The 17,338-nt window shown below is 30.0% G+C and overlaps 1 protein-coding gene across 1 annotated transcript in view; it reads left to right on the forward strand.

Annotated features, from left to right (window-relative positions):
- The first annotated feature begins 1,808 nt into the window (after window positions 1-1,808).
- LOC129984217 (Y+L amino acid transporter 2-like) overlaps window positions 1,809-17,338 on the forward strand; it is a 70,103-nt gene continuing 54,573 nt past the window's right edge. Inside the window, exon 1 of the mRNA XM_056094043.1 lies at window positions 1,809-2,422. Coding sequence (XP_055950018.1) covers window positions 1,936-2,422 — 487 coding nt within the window. The 5' untranslated portion in view covers window positions 1,809-1,935. The remainder of the gene's footprint in view (window positions 2,423-17,338) is intronic.

Consider the following 17,338-nt stretch of genomic DNA (forward strand, 5'->3'; position numbering starts at 1 on the left):
ATTTGATGCTGAAATCAGTTCTCTTTAAAATGATTCTTGATAAAATATTTTGCCATTTCAGTATATCATAAAAAATTGTCATCAAAGGATTCCTTATACAGAAATTAAATTTGATTTGATAAAACATATTTAGTTTTTGAAGAGAAAAAAGAGGGATTATTTTCCCCCAGGGCTCCTTATAAGGGCTAATCCAATCTTGATTTCACTCGTTCTTAAGCTGTATTCACACGAGGCCAATTACTCCCGCGCAATCGAACGCCTATGGGATCAATAACAAATAATTGTCTCATCGGAGCAATTATGTGCTATTGTCCCGATCAATTATCTCAAATGTTTATATTAGGACGCTGCCAGCCCCTCGGCAGAAAGAAACTTGCGCGCAGTAGTTGGCCTCGTGTGAACGCACCGTTAAGTTTCAGTTAGTGCAGTGGAATATCGATAGTAAACGGAAAAGATGACTAAAGGTATAGCAGATCAGCATATGGTATCTGAAAAAGTTTAGGACGTAATATGTTTTTATTCCGGAGAGGAATAACAATGTCTACGTTTATATGAAAACCAACGATCGGAGCTCTCTCAAGCTGTGATCATATTACACATCTCATAGCTAGAAACTTGATACATAGATTTTATTTTTTGCCACCCCCACCTACGGTCTCGTCCATATTCGTTAAAAGGGAGACATGAGTGTAACTGATCTAAAAATTTCATATTTGAAAAAAAAAAAAATAACCAAGAGAATTTTTTTTTACCTTAAATATTTCTTAAAATATTTTACATGAATATCATACATGAAATTTCCTTTTTTTTAAAAAAAATTGTTTTTAAATCTAGAATATATTTTGCAAAGAAACGAAGAGACTGAAAATTTAAGTTATCGTATAAGAAAAGTTTTAGAAATCCCAGATAGATAAAATAAAAAATCACTAGAAGTTAATTAAAATATTTAATTAACTTCAAGCTGTAATACTGTCAAGATGGAATAAAATATACAAGGATTTTGAAATCAAACTGCATTCATAACAATAACTAATCGATTTTGTAAAAAATATTAATTGTTGTCCTTGTCGGGAAACTACAATAGAACACAAGAAAGATTGTTGATTGCATCATGCCTAAGATATTGATCCACTGCAAATCGATTTTCCGCGCCATGGAATTTAATGGCAGCTATTTAACCAGATTTCCGCTTACAGGATTGTTATATTTATTTACAATTTTTCATGCACACTTTTTCTAATTTAAAATAAAAAACTATGCTTTTTTTGTAGTTTAAAACAAAACAAAAACAAATTTCATTTACAATACATCTAAAAGAGGTTATACAGTAATCCTAATTTCCAAATATTTCTTTCATATTTATTGCAATTAAAGGAGAAAAAAAAATGGACCCTAAACTAACCTGTTTTGAGATCTGTCAGCACTGATGCATTTAACAAATATTGATATTTAAATTCTCAGTGACAGAGTATAATAGAAATTGGATCAAAGTTTTAACAGTTTGGAAAAATAAATTCTGATGCAAGCTTTACATCAGATTTATTATTTTCGACGCAGCGTAAAATTTTGCAGAACATTTTTTAATCGTTAACAATGGGCTATGCGTTGCCAAAGTAAAAAGAATAATTAAAGAAAGATTTGGGCGAAAAAAAAGCAAATCGCTCGAGATTTACCAGCGTTCAGAAACCCATCAATCTGGAGCGCATGAGCAGTAAACCAACATTTTCTTTCTTAAATCAGCCCACACTCAGTTCTGACGCATGCGCTCTAGCGTTCCTCCCACCACGCGGCGTCTTCCTCAGTAGTAAACGGGCGCGTGGTGGAAAGACCGGCATCACTCCACTACTATCTTCTGCAGAAGGAACACGCGGATCGCGCTCGCAGGAACACATTTCTCTAAGAACTTGACCACTGCAGGAGAATCCATCTAAGAAAATGACCAACGATTCAAAGGGAGAATACCGAGGGGTCGAGATGTCGGACAAGGCTGCCCCCAAAGAAGACGAAGATGCCATCTGCTTGAAGCCTAAGATGGGCCTGCTGAATGGCGTGACGGTGATCGTAGGCAGCATCATCGGTTCGGGGATCTTCGTGTCCCCGAAAGGGGTCTTGCTGGGGACAGGCAGCGTGGGGCTGTCCCTGGTGGTATGGGTGGCTTCCGGTGTCTTCTCTATGATCGGCGCCTTCTGCTATGCGGAGCTGGGATGCATGATCACCAAGAGCGGGGCGGACTATGCGTACATCATGGAGTCATTTGGACCCTTCGTGGCCTTCATCCGTTTGTGGGTGGAATGCATGATCGTACGCCCCTGCTCACAAGCAGTAGTTGCCCTCACCTTTTCTTTCTATGTCCTCAGGCCCATGTTCCCGGATTGCGAGCCCCCGGATTCAGCGGTCCGTTTCCTTGCCTTCCTCTGCATATGTAAGTATTTTGTTTTTCGCTTCGTAATAATAATTCTAGTACGAATAAATGCCTACCATCCAATTCTAACCATAATATTAAATATATCCTGGTTAGAATCGGAGTATTATTATTCAAAGAACTGTGGAGAAAATATTTAAATATATTCAAATATGTGGTTCGAAGCATGATAATATGCTGAGCTTGATTTGTGTATCTTAATAATTTTTTAAAAGTACTTCTTAATTATAGTTGCCGTAACGCGCGCATAAAAAAGATGTATTTAATATCGTCGTTCCACACGTTTGTATAAGCTTTGTAAATAAAATATTGGAAAGTATTTTTATTAAATATACTTAATATTTTTATAATATTAATATAAGAAAAAAAAACTGCAAGGAAATAAAATTGGTAGTTCCAGAAAGCTATTGCTTAAAATTTTTAAAGCAATATAAATTTGCTTTAATGCAATAAATGCTCTGAAGTTACTGATGAACACACATTAATATTTCGATTCATTTTTTATTAAAAAATTAATAAAATACTTTAAAAAATGTAAAAATTAGCGAATATATCTTCGAAAAATATACATTTTATTTGAAAATAATTTCTATTTTAATCTTTTTTACAAAATTTAACTCAATGTGAGCTAATTTCTTTGCCTAGTAGAGTACCATGTTATTTATAGTTTTATTTTGAGTTAACGGTACTATAATGCTTTCTAAATTTATTGAAATGGTTCAGTTTGAATTTAATTATTTTAAAGGAAAAGTTACGATCATTTTACTAATACAAATATGTTTGTATTTTCTAAAAATTTATTCCTGAAATACATAGAGAAAATGCTCAGATTTCCAATTAATTTTTTTTCAATCTATTGAGAAAATGAGCTGATGGTAAATGCTGTTAAAGGATATCGTTCATCGTCCTCTATTCAAACCTACCGTCAATTTGGTTTGAAATCTTCGTTAAATCCAAATTCTTATAAAAATTAGATTTATTTGAATTCCAATAGAAAAATAAAAATCGGAAAGTACTATTTTAAAGCACTCTTAATACAATGAATCGAATTAATTCTCCTAATGGATATTTTGAAAACCCCATCAGTGCTCTTAGTGAGCATTTTAAACATTTATTAGTATTTTTTTAAAAGTTTCTACATTTCAATTTGCATGGTTTTCAAACCAATTCAACGACATGTGATGTTTGAAATCTTCTCCCTAAAATATAATTTTGTATAAATAAAAGTAAGCAATAATATGTAAGCAAATATAGTAAGTAAAGTTATTAAGTAATATAATAAGTAAAGAAAGTAAATAATGTTATAAGCGAAGTAATATAATAAGAGTTAAAAATGATGTATTGCTAGAATTTAAAAATATTATACGTTAATTTAAAACAATAAGCAAATTTTGAGAAAAACATTTTTATTTTACTGCAGCAGATGTCATAACATCTTTCCCATATGGATTTCTGTTACCATACGATATTTTCATTCAGCATTAAAAAGATTATTTAAAAACTATGATTGCTTTTTTAATGTCAACTTTATTAGGAAAAAATACCCATGTATTAAAACGCTGAATGATTTTAAGGGTATTTAAATTATGCAATCGAATGTTATGCATATGGTTGAAAAACCACATTTAGCATTGTGACAATCAAATCATAGAAAACGTTTATAGTTTAAAAAAACGCAGAAATGAGAGCAATAATAAGGTGAGTAATAAGTGTAATAAAAAAATATTTAGTTTACAGTATCATCTATAGAAAATAAAATTGGAAAGAAAGATAAATCATATGAACCGGTTTCTGGTGCAGTTGTTTCACTTGTTTTTAACTTTAAATATTCCAATTCTGTCTTTTCTTTGTGAGATACCGATAATAATCGAGAGTTAACTATATTAAAAAAAAAATCTGAATATTTTTGTGTTATTGTTTGTGAAAAAAAAAAGAAATAACTTTCAATTGGGTCATGATACATATGGCCGCATACAACCGATGATTAAAAAATTATAGTGGTGGGCATGTCAGAATCCCACGGATTCTCCTATAAAAACGGTCCTTTCGGCGTGCCGATTCTATGCACTCCCTGTGATGATGCAATACAGCGGTGCTTTCTTGGCATCATGCCAAAAGACATCGATCTCGTAGTATTTCACGTTTTCTCTATGGCGGTGGCTGAGTTAGAAAAAAATCCATACGTGATGACATTATAAGAGCAGCTGTCCAAACTTGTAGGCAAAAGGGATTCAAAATGTTTCGATTTCGAATGATGATGCTAAGTTGATTAAATGTTCTTGCTTGTTTAGCTGATTCTATTGAAAAATGGATTACGATTAAAAGTCTGAATAGAAAATCGTCTGCCTGTAAACGTGCACGAGAAATACATATTTTTTTTTCAAAGGAGTGATACAGAATCATAATATGAATTGTGAAACAGTTTTAAATCACATTAATTTATAACACCTTTTGATAGTTTTATACTTTAGTGGTGAATTGAAATTTGAATGTATGTGTGTCTTTATTCATTTCAATATATTTTAAGATCAGAACATGTTTAGGAGAATCTCGGTTCCAAAAGATTCCATTAGATGTTGGCTAAAAATGTATGATAGCAAAATTGTAGAAGAAAAAAAATCATGATGAATAAATATAACGAATGTCCATACAAATTTGGACATTCGTTAACCTTTATATATATATATTTTTTTTACCTGTTCTAAAGTTAACTAATATTTATGTTTTTATCTGTTCTAATTTTCTTTTCAAAAATTAAGTTAAAGAAATAGTATTCATTAGTAAAATTTTCTCATTATAAATATGTAGAATTGATAGAATTTAAAATATCTAATCGAAAATACACATCAAAATTCGTTCAAATTTTGTTGCACAGATTTTTAGTCTTTTTATTAGAACATTTAAAGTTTAATTCAAAAATACAATTCTATCAATTCATTTCTTTTTCCATTTTGGAAATTACATTAACATCTTCTAGAAAGTATCAAAGGTACGTGTTCAACCTTACCATATGCTTACAATCTAGGACGATTGGCAAGCTGAATGATAGCACGTAAATGATTCATAAGACGGTAGTTGTCAGGAAGAAACATAATGCCTCCGTTTTCTTTCTTTTTTTCTTCATATGCAGTTAAAAGTGTTCAGAATTACCCTTCGTTTGTTTGAGAATTTTATGAAATTAATCTTAATGTTTGTTGAAAAATCTATATTTATTTATTTATTTTTTGTGTTGACAAAAGCAGAAGCAGCTTAGCAATTATTCTGACACCGTTTGGTTTCAGTTCCGCTGCGTTTCTTATTGTTAAGATTCCAGTTCTATTCTCCTATCCACATACACCATTTATATTTAAGAGTCTCTAATGATACGTTTTTCGGGTTTTGCATTCTTTTCAGTTCTTTTTCCTATCTCTAACCTAATTTTACTGCATTTAAAAATAAAATAACCATCACATTTCGGAAGATTTCGTCATCTAGCTTATTATTTGCGCGAATAACGTGCAATCACGTATTTCAAAAAAGAGTAAAAGGAATCTAAGAAAGCTGTATCATCTGTGCATTAAGGAAAATAATTTATTTTTATTGAAAAACATTTTGAAACAAATACATGCAATAAATATGTTTTTCGAAGCTGCGAAAAGCTTTTTTTCTTTGTTATTTCTGTTTTCAATAGATAGGCTGTCTGCCAGGTTCAATATTTTTTAAGCAATTTTTTTCTTTGACTCTTATTATATACAATGATGGTTGTTATTGCTGTGTATTCCGACAGGAAATTTTCGTTTCTATTCTCTACAATAGTAACAAATTTTTCGAAAAAGATGTATTTCGGCATGGCTTGCGTGAATAAATAAATTAAAGCATGCTTTTTTAAAAATGAAAATTCAGTCGATGAATGGCAAAATTGTTAAAGACTTATTTAACAGACTTGCTAAGCAAATAATGATTTTGCCTTTAACTGTCTTAATAATAATGAAACAAATAAACAACAAAAAAAAAGTCAATGGCTATCATTTTTATAAAAGACGTATTTTCACGCCTCCCTCTTTGTAAAAATTAGCAATGACAGTTCTTTATATATTTATAATTAGCTTTATTTACCGTTTTTTTCCCCTTGGCATGTGAGATAATTATTTTTATAAATTTACTTGCGAATTCTTTTCTAGCGTATTTAGTTGAATTGAAAAAAATTTAGTTTGGTTTATTTTTTTAAAAAAAAATCAATCAACCGTAATGTATTATTTGAATAAAATGGAATAATTTATTTAATTAATAATAAGATTTATTAATAAGATAATAATTTAATTTAAATAATAAGATTTCTATTTTTATATAGATTGCCACAATGCAGACTGAATATGCTTGTTCCTATGACAGCAATTGACTGACTTTTTCGAACGACGGAAGAGAGTAAAATTGCGAAAAGGGTGCACTTTTTGCTAATTCTATAATCAGCACAGGTTATTAAGATTAAAAAGAATAGAATGCATCCGAACAAAAATCGAGTATTTGTACCATTTGCAATATAAATGTGAGAAAATGATAATTTGATTTATTTAAAAAATAATTTCTTGAAACTCTTTAAAAAAAATACTCTTACCATGGTTTTCATGTATAGAATATTGCTGGGCTTTTCAGTGAAAAATTTCGATTGCAATGTTCTGCATACTTCACCGATTTTATATAACTAGTTCTGGGAGGGGAGGGGGGTATGGCTTCTCTCCGGTTAGATTTCTGAGATTTATGAGGAAAAACTCTGTGGAAATGGTAGTAGAAAGTACACAGTGTCACGTTCTTATCCTTAAATATTTTAGAATATGTTTAAAAATGCATACACAGTATAAGCGGCATGATTTTTCAACATAAACTGGTGACGTTTTCTTGAGAGACTCCTTTTATATCCTAACTAACCAGCAGATTCGTTTCATTAAGTTAGGAAAAATATTTTTAATTGTTTAATTTTTATTGTCTGACTTTGATGATGCAATAGTTTTCCATTCCGGAGTTTCGCTATTTCTTTTGTCAAATTATTTATTAGTGTCATTTCTTTTTCAAAAAGAGCGCAATTATGAAAAACCAACTCTAAAATATACATTCAAGTTAGATATAGTTTCGCCAAACATTTTAAACAGAATCCCGATATTTTCCAAAATTATTAGAACAATATATAAATAATTTGTTGTTTAATAGATTATAAATAACTACTTTTTCATGGGCATTTTACTGTGTTTTGATACAGGTTATAAAATTTAGCTCAAATTGATGGTAGGTTCCGATTGCCGAAATGTGCCAAAATTTAAAGAACATTTTACAATGCTCGGAATGATTAAATGGTTGTGTAATGTGGATTTTTATTTTTTTATATTAAAACGTTTAAAGTTTAGTTTAAAGACAGCTTTCGGTCTGAAGAAGTTATCTCTAAAGAATTTTCACTATCACATTATAGAATCCTATTATGTAAGAATCACGTTTGTGTATCAATCCTGTGTTTCAACTTCTTACCATATGGCTACAATCTAGATTTTCTGCCTAAGTGGATAATAGCATACAAAAGAAACTAGAAGTGACATTATACCTTCATTTTTTAAATAATTCTAAATTAAAATGTTCTGAATTATATAAATGAAACCTTTCATTTGTATGAGAGACTTTTCATGAAATTAATCTTAGGATATTAATTTTCGTTAATGAATCCATATTTATTTATTTATTTAATTTCTTGCTGACAAAAGATGAAGTTATCAATTCTTCTGACACTATTTGATTATTTGTGTAACGTGTTTTTTTTTTTTTTTTTTGCTTAATATTTGCTATATAATTCAAAAATGCTTCTTATTATAATGGAGTAAATTCATTTTCTGAAGTGCATGTTAATTCGTTGCTCCGATTAAATATCAGTGCAATCTATTATCCCTGTTACAGAAAGAAAAAAAACGGTGCGAAGTGTAGAATTGGTTTGTTTTAAGATGGCTTTGTGCTGTGACGTCATTTAATAGCTCTCAGCTATATATATGATCAGTTTACATGGCATTTAGCCACCATATTGCCAAAATCAGCTATTATCAGTTCAATTGGTTTTTGTAATGGCGGATTTTCTTAAAGATATATTTTGGTGAAATTCTTTCCTTATATCCATGTCAGTTGAATCTTTGACTACATGACGTTATATAGTGGTACGCAGTTTCACGAAAAATTATGTATCTTTTTATCATTCTTTGAACTTGGGGCCGTTGTCCCTCGCGTACTGAAAAAAAGAATGCAACAAATTTCCGTGTCAAAATCCGCGATGCATTCATCCATGAATAATATCAGCATTTTTTTCTTTTTAACCCAAAAACTGTAAATCTGTGGAAGAAAATATATTTTTCAGTGATGTTTATTTATTAATCAGGGAAGCGACTATTTTTTACTACTAATTTGAATAGTAAAAATGTACAACTAGACCAGCAAACATTTTAAATATTTTTTTTTTTTCATTTAATGGACAATTTGGCAATTAAAGGGTAACTTTTTTTTTTTAATTTTTACCAAGCAAGCAATATTTATTTCTTACTACTAATTTGAATAATAAAGATATACAACTTGAACTAGACAATTTAAATATTTTTCTAAGATGTTATTTGATTTTAATGTTAGCTATCGAATTTTTTCAGCTCTATTTTTTTTCCCCGACGAAAGCTGACGGCGATATTTGCTAAAACATCCCATCCAAACTTCTTCTCTGCACCAGCTATGGGATGCTATTTCTGATTGACTTAACACGTCCCATGACCACGTGCATGACATATTCGTTCTCAAATTTCAGACTCTGACTTAAGCCAATCACTAATGATATTCCATGCAATTCCATTTTTTTTTTTAGCCCATGCATTTAAGCTAGTCATTCACTTGCACTCCATACCAATTCCTACATTCAGTTGGACGATATCCAACTTTCTATTCCACACTATTCTAATTTTGATCGGCTTTTCGCAGTGATGATTAGTTAGGGAGTGCCACCATTCCATTGGCGAAGTGTGGAGCCATCGTAAATATTCAGTTTTTTTAGAATATTAGAAATATGCACCTATATTTATATGAATCTTTACATACATATACGAAATTCGATTCGTTTGCTATTGTTGTTATATGCTGTGGCAGTAAAAATGTGATCAAGAAATCAATATTCAACATTACTTCAAACAAAGAATGTTAGTTTTTCAACATTAAAAAAAAATCCAATTTCATATGAGATTACACAATTTGATAAATTTAGTGTTCCTTGAAATAATTTAAATGAATTATGTTTATTAATATAATATCGTTTGACATTTAACATTTGGTTTGCAAACGATGCAAGTAGAAGTCGGAGCATTTTATTTTATTTAAAAATAATTTTGATTGATTCCTCTTTTCTTTCTGCTTGTATAAAGAATGGCATGTTATTAACTCTTTAAAAGCAGAAAAGTAAGTTCGCTTTCTAGGACCTTGAATGGTATGCATTTTGACTTTACAATTATGCACAATTTAAGTAATAAAGTTGTGCAATTAGAGCATTAATTATGCAATGCATATGCGTAAAATTAAGTTACTCACTTGCATTATTATACGTAGTTTAAAAAATCCATAAACATATTAAAATAAGTTTTAAAATAGTAGAAAAAAATTTTTAGCTGAATCAAAACAAAATATTTCGAAAAAAAAAAATATCATTTGAATTAGAGGGTTATAAGAAATTTAATTCTAAAAGATTAAATTTGGATTTTCGATTTTTTAATGTTAAGTGCGTTTTGTGAAAAGGATAAATTTCAATCTTTGGATTTATTCAATTAAATTCGTAGCCTCTAATTATTTTCTATTGAAAAATATTTCCATCCGAGCCGTATATAACGTTGTTTCGAGGACTAATAATATGTGCAGTTTTTATTTCATATAATCCATAGGAAAGCAGCATATTTGAATTCCAGATTCAATTGTTGCCACTAACGCCTTTAGAAGTCAGTGAATGAGGTAAAGTTTCCTGCTAAAAAAACCAGCTTTTCAAAGCGACAGTGGACCAAATCTATTTCATCGGAAATGAATTTTTTTCCGTCTGCCCTTGAAACGGCGGGTCAAACAGGTGGGTTTTCGAGAAGAGGGAGGTGAAGGGGAATGGAGGAGGAGGCAATGCCCGATGTACGAACACTTCTCTGCGTATTTCACCCACCTATAATTCATTGAAGAATTATTCCCACGCTGAATAAAAGCGTTTTCCACCCTCTTGTACAGAATATACATCGGAATTGAAGAAGATATAAAGCGAAGACACGTTTCGTCTTTTAATTTTCTATCTCTGGAATGTTTGAAATCCATACGAGGGAGAGATAACTTTGGATTTCTCTCTCTCTTTTCTTTTTGTCTAAAATAAAATATGTTCTTTTCTTTTGTTTATTATTACTATGCCTCTTGCAAGATTTATTTTCTGAAAATGGAAATTAAAATCGATAAAACAAGCGATTAATAAAATTAGTTCTAAAATTTTATATTTTAAAAAATCTTCTGCACATAACCCAGAAGTTAAAAATATTTAAATAAATGTAAATAATAAAATAAAATTAAATATCATAAAATAATTGGAAATTAACGTCATTGTTTGCATTATTTAATGTTAAATTATTTTAATTTCTACTAATAAGTAATTTATATCTATTATAAATTGTACATTTTTTGATAAATTAAAAAAATATATATTTCTTTATATTTGAGAACAAGAAATAATACAATTAAGAAACTCAGTCTATATATCGATTAAAAAATTTATATCGATTATATTTTGCTAATTACTGGTAGATATCTGAGTCGAGATTTCAGGAAATTGCTTATCCTAATTTGTGAATATTCATTTTTTAATATATATCTGCCTGAGATATATATGTTAATATATAACTTTTTGTTTTACTGTATCAATTTTTTTTAACTTCTATATCTCAAATTTTTATAAATTGGTATAATTCAGCTTTGAATAAGGGTTAAGCGGCGGTCCAACGACCTGCGACCTCACGGATTTGGTCATAAATCTGACATCCAACCCACTAGGGGACCACACTCCCCCATCGCCCGCGGTACGCCTGTAGTTTCCCGCAAAATGTCGGTAGATGGATAAACATCAAAGAGCCGGAAAATTTGTTTGGGCTATGGGGGGGAAGGGAGTCAAAGAAACTGAGGGTTTTGAGCGGTCGAAAGGGGAACGCGTGCCGTCTGAAGATTTCTCTGGTCGTGGGTCCGCTGCCACAGGTGGGGGTGAAACCACGAAGGAGGGGTGACAGTTTTATGACCACATCTGTGAAGATCATCCGGCCGTTGGACCGCGGCTTTACTCGTTGTAATATTAACAGCACATCAAAAATTTGTAACTATATTTATGATAATTAAGAGTAAGGAGAGAGGGCGCAAATTTTTTCTTTGCCTTTGGTGATAATATATTGATGCACATTCTAGTTAGCTAATAAAGATTTTTTTTTTAAATTTTCAACTTAATCTATTATTTTTCATAAAGATGTTAACATGACTTTCGATGTTTAAAATTTTTTTATTTGAAAACTTTACTTCTTTTATTTAAAAATGTAAAAAGTAATTTTATAATGAAATAATTATTTTTAAAAAATGAATATATAACCAATACAGTGAGCTGCATTGTTCTATGTAACATTATAACTTATGGTTGTATCTTTGTAAAGAGTCGTCTATAAAAAAGTTTAAAAATACGCTTTTTTTACTATATCGCAAAAGCTGAAAATAATTTAAAAGTGTTTTTTTTTTAAATTATTTTTTGCCTTTTAGTTTTTAACTTATAATTTATAATTAGTATTTAAATATGCTTTAATTATTAAAATGAAAATTTCTTTTTAGTTTATCTCCTGTTTTTTAGTCTTTAATTTATAATTCTTTATTATGAAAAATATGGAATCAACGGAAAAAAAAAATACAGAAAATAATGGTTTTAGAACAACGCAACCGACAATCGAGCAAACCTCTTTCTTCCATCGAGTTAGCGGTTTGCTAACTTCCAAGAACGCCAAAGACTTGCCTGCAGTTATAAATTCCTAAAACGGGAGGTTTCTATCGAAACCACCGCCCTTAAAAGGATTGAAGATACGTAGGAAACCCAGGTTGTGATAAAAGAAAGGCCAAGACCACCTGTCGCGGAGGTCGTAGACCACCTCTGGAAAAGCTACTGATTCGGACGATAAAAACATCACGCTCCGACCTCGCTAAAGATTAATCAAGTGTTCAAACATTTCCAACGAAATTGTTGGTCCAGGATTTTGTTAGGTGTAGTAAGAAATATTTTCTTTTACATTTATAATTTGGAAATATATTTTTCCCCTTCGCAAAAGATCTTAAAAATTGTACCTCCAAAGGCAGTCTTTCATGTGTAATATCCCTTTAGATTTTTTAAAAACTGTTGTAGGGACGGAAATTTTCTTTTGAAAGCTGAATGCAAATGCGAAAACTACTTATATTTTTCTTTTAATAGTAGTTTTTCTCTTTTTCCTTTAAAAAAATGATTAATTAAAAGTTTACGGTGTCTTTTAGAGGTTCAGTAAAATGTCCGAATTATTGTAACAGTTATTTATTTACAGGTTACGTTATACACAGACAATTTACATACAAAAGTTTGGAATAATTTTAAGATATATATATATATAGAGAGAGAAGAGCATGGATCAAAGCATGCAGCACATAACATCACCATTGCTGCAGATATGAAAAGGTGCTTTTGTTGATGTCATCATAGTCAGTATGGTTAGTAGTACAAGAGCGGCTACAAAACAAAAAGAGATTTAAAAACTGTAAGAAATAATTACAAATCAACAATTTACCGTTTCATCAAGCATTTTTTGAACTCGTATTTAAATTTTATTTTCTGACCATCATTTTAATTTGGCATAATATGATCTTTACTATAGGCAGAAATGTTCATAAAAAACATTGCATTTATTTCAAAACACGATGGTGAATTTATAAAGTTGGAATTAGCAAAAGTTTTATTATCATTTCTAATTCCATTCTGCAATATAGAATGCATCTTTCGGTTTAATTGAGAGGATTAAGTATATTAGATATGAGTTGCGCCGAATTACGGATTGTCTTCTAAAAGTTAAATTTTAAGTTAAAAATTAATTATCACATACATATTTTAGAGTAAAAATTAAATGTTTGATGATAAGGGGGATTATACATCTGAAATATTGAAACCTGGTAAACTCAGGCCGAATTTTGCCGTTTTAAATACCTTTTAAAATAAACTCAAATAGTGGAATAAATTATATCCATACAAAGAAATAGTTCGAAAGTACTTGTGAAAAATAATTTCTATAGTGTCGTGGATATTCTTAAAAAAAAAAAAAAAAATGTCAGTGTAATTAAATTTTTTTTAAACGAACATTGAATGAAGACCATATGATAAAGTTTGCATTGATTTTTTTGCATTTTTAAAGTTTGCATTTGAATTTTCAGAATTATTCAACCTTTTATCTATTTTTATAGTCCATAATAGTTTATTAAATACTTGACTTCGATGATCAAGTATTGGTTATTACAGACTTAAAAGAGTCTCAATAGTTTACAAACTAAAAAAGTAAATGTAAGCTCTTTAAACAAAGCATTAAGGATTCTTTGAAACTTATCTTAAATTGTTAAGGACAAGCTTAAAAGACTCCTTAAGAGAGAGTTTTGCTTATAAATAGCTTGAGCAAAGCTCCAATTTACATGAGAGTTAATTTGGGCCATATCTTATAATTTCCAACCATATTCAGATGACTAAGATGCAGTATGAGCAGCCACCCACTCTCCAAACTTCACCTGCTACGGCATATTTAACATGCAATGTGTCCATATACGTGATGGATATTCTGTAGAGTCCTTTCACATCTGCATTCCATCGATCGTTAAATCCAGTTAATCGTCATTCCTCCTCGGACTCTTAAAGTCATTAGTTTTTACAATTTTGCAGATAAGTATGCATATTTCATGCTTTGGCTTCTTGAACGAATTAAAAGTTTTATGTGTTTTTAATCATTTAAAAAAAATCAAAATGACGTGTTTTCTCTCGAAACTTGATACAGTGATGCGGATATTTTATTTATTTATTTATTGAAAAAATTTCTTTTTCATATACAATTTCAGAAACAAAATATTTTTTAGGTATGCCTATATTGATGGAGATTAGAATAATACGAGTAATGATGCATTTTTTTATGATTAAAGATGCCTTCAATAAAAACATTTGAATTTTGATCTCTAAAATCTCAAATCTAAGATTCATTTGAAAATATCCTTGATTCATTCTTTCTTAGTTCGAGGTGGAGCTTACTTGTAAACAATCGATAAATTTCATTTGATATCTGAATTTAAGACGATGTATTTCACATAAGGGTTATTATTAATCAAATGACATCAGTAATCAAAGAAGGGTGGCACTCAGAATGAGGCATTTAAACAGTCGAGGCGAGCCACTAACTCTAATGTGCTTCGAGTGTGTTGTTTGCTGTGATCATTCCAGGCGAGCATTTTTCCCATGCACGGCCTTGACTTGAGTGAGAATTAGCTCCATTGGAATACAATGGCACGCGACATCCGTCTGCCGTCGTAAAAAATTGATTTATATAGACTCGTGAAAACAGATATCCTGTCACGATCGCCTCTCTTCATTTTGTACGGGATCAGTTAGAAAATACTGAATCGGAACACAAAGCGACGGATTCTTAACCGTCGGGGAAATGTAATATGAACCCTTTTTCTGCCGTCATTTTACAATATGCTTATAAATATTTACATTGTGCGTGTATATATAAATATTCCTAAATTTAATTTAAATTTTAAATTTAATTAATTTCCTAATTTTGATCTTAAATTAGCACGTTTTATTTAATAATTATTACTAAAACGGGCTCTAAAAAACTGATTATTGTAATTTTTCACGCATCGAGCAAAGGGATAGAAATAGACACCTATGATAACCTTTCGAAGATACCTAAGAGTCTCTTTCCTCTAAGGCATGCGTCAAGGAAATCTATCAGAATCTCTCAGTAGAAGAACTCAGGAAAAAAAGTACTTTTTATTTTGCTTTTGTATCGCGATGTAAAAAAAAATGTCGATTTATCTTCATTCTCATTGGAAAGAAAAATAAACTGAAATTAAATTTCTAATTCATCTTCTTTTCGATCAAGCATCTACAAAATTGTTTACAATATATATATATATATATATATATATATATATATATATATATATATAATATTGTGTATAATGATATTTCTTAATTTTATTCAAATCCTAATGAATTTATTTTTTATCTCCAATTTAGCCCAAATTACTCTAAAATTTTCTCTTATTTCCTGGTTCAAATTCCACTTTTTAATTGAATTATTTATATAACGCGCTCTAACAAAAATTGCTGACTTCATAATTATCACGCTACAAGAAAAGGGATGAAATTACCTAATGCTCCTGGCTTGCCTTCATAGGTGTCTAAGATTCGATTTCCTAAATCGACACGTATATAAGAAATCTCTAAAATACTCTTTTAGTAAAAGCATTATGTTTACAACTTCTCTCACATTCTCTCTTGTTTCTTGTGCGAAAAGACGTCTTCCGCCATTGTCCCTATGTGTTAATCATGCCCTCCTGTGACAAAAATAAATTGAAGTTAAATTCGAAATTTGCTTTCTTATCAGCCTGAAAAAATGTGTTATATATATATATATCTATTCTATACACAAATATATATACTGTACACACACACACACATAATATACATATCTGATAAATGATATACTGCTAATTAGAAAAGTCGGGAATGGATAACTCCACAAACTATCGAAAATTATCACACATTTTATTTTCCATTGTTCTGAAAAGAGGCTTCTCTTTTAACATCTTAATCTTAGGAAGCGATCTTAAATTTCGATTAGCAATAATCTGTATGTTCAAAATATCATATGATGATAAAATTAGATTTGACGATATTTTGTTTCACAATGAAAAATCGATGTCTTATTGGACTATTTTGATACGAGTGAAATACCCACATAATATCTATTTTTTTTTATAAAATTAATTGTTGGTAATTCACTTTATAGCTTTTAAAATAAGAATAAAATTCTTGATCCAAGAATCTTTGAAAGAAACTTTGCTCATTTGCCAGATATTGTTTTAGCATTTAGCATAAATTTTACGAAATATTCTGTACAAGTCTTATATCAATAAAATCAAGAGTAAGTAAATAAAAACCAACATTCTGAAAAGTAATTTTGAAAATGAGAAAATATTATTCATTGTTTTCTTGCTTCAAAAGTGGGTTTTTTCGAGACACGGAACATGGAGTTATTATATGCTTGCCTTGAAAATCAAAATACACTAAAAATCCTATTGTTTGAAGGTCTTTTAATTTCCTTTTCCTTTTTTGCTAAATGTTGAGTGTGCTTTTTAAATGCGAAAGTTTGGTTTCGCTTAAGGTGACATAAGAAATACTGCAATTGCAATCAAAATGATGATAAATGAATCATAATTATTTTGTAATAATGATGATTTATGCAAAAAATATTCAATAATTTCTGTTTACTGAAAGACGCCGAGTATCCTTGGAGAAACAAATGCATGAATAAAAAATTTATTTAGAAATATCCTGTTTTTGACAGTGGCAGTTATGAAGATTTTATATTTCATAGGAATATCTCTACTAATATTAACATTAATAATTTCATTTATGTAAAATCTATTTTCTCTTTTCTTCAATTTCTTCCCGATTTATAATAAGTTACTTACTAAGTAAATCCTTTATTTTTCTAAACACACAACCATTTACTAAAGAATCTCATTGCCATGTCATTAATGTATTCACCTGTTATTTCCGGAGGTTAAGAACCTTGAGTTCAAGAACTCCGTGACACTCCCCTCAAA

The sequence above is a fragment of the Argiope bruennichi genome, chromosome 9, assembly GCF_947563725.1.
Source record: "Argiope bruennichi chromosome 9, qqArgBrue1.1, whole genome shotgun sequence".
In the NCBI taxonomy this organism is placed as follows: Eukaryota; Metazoa; Arthropoda; class Arachnida; order Araneae; family Araneidae; genus Argiope; species Argiope bruennichi.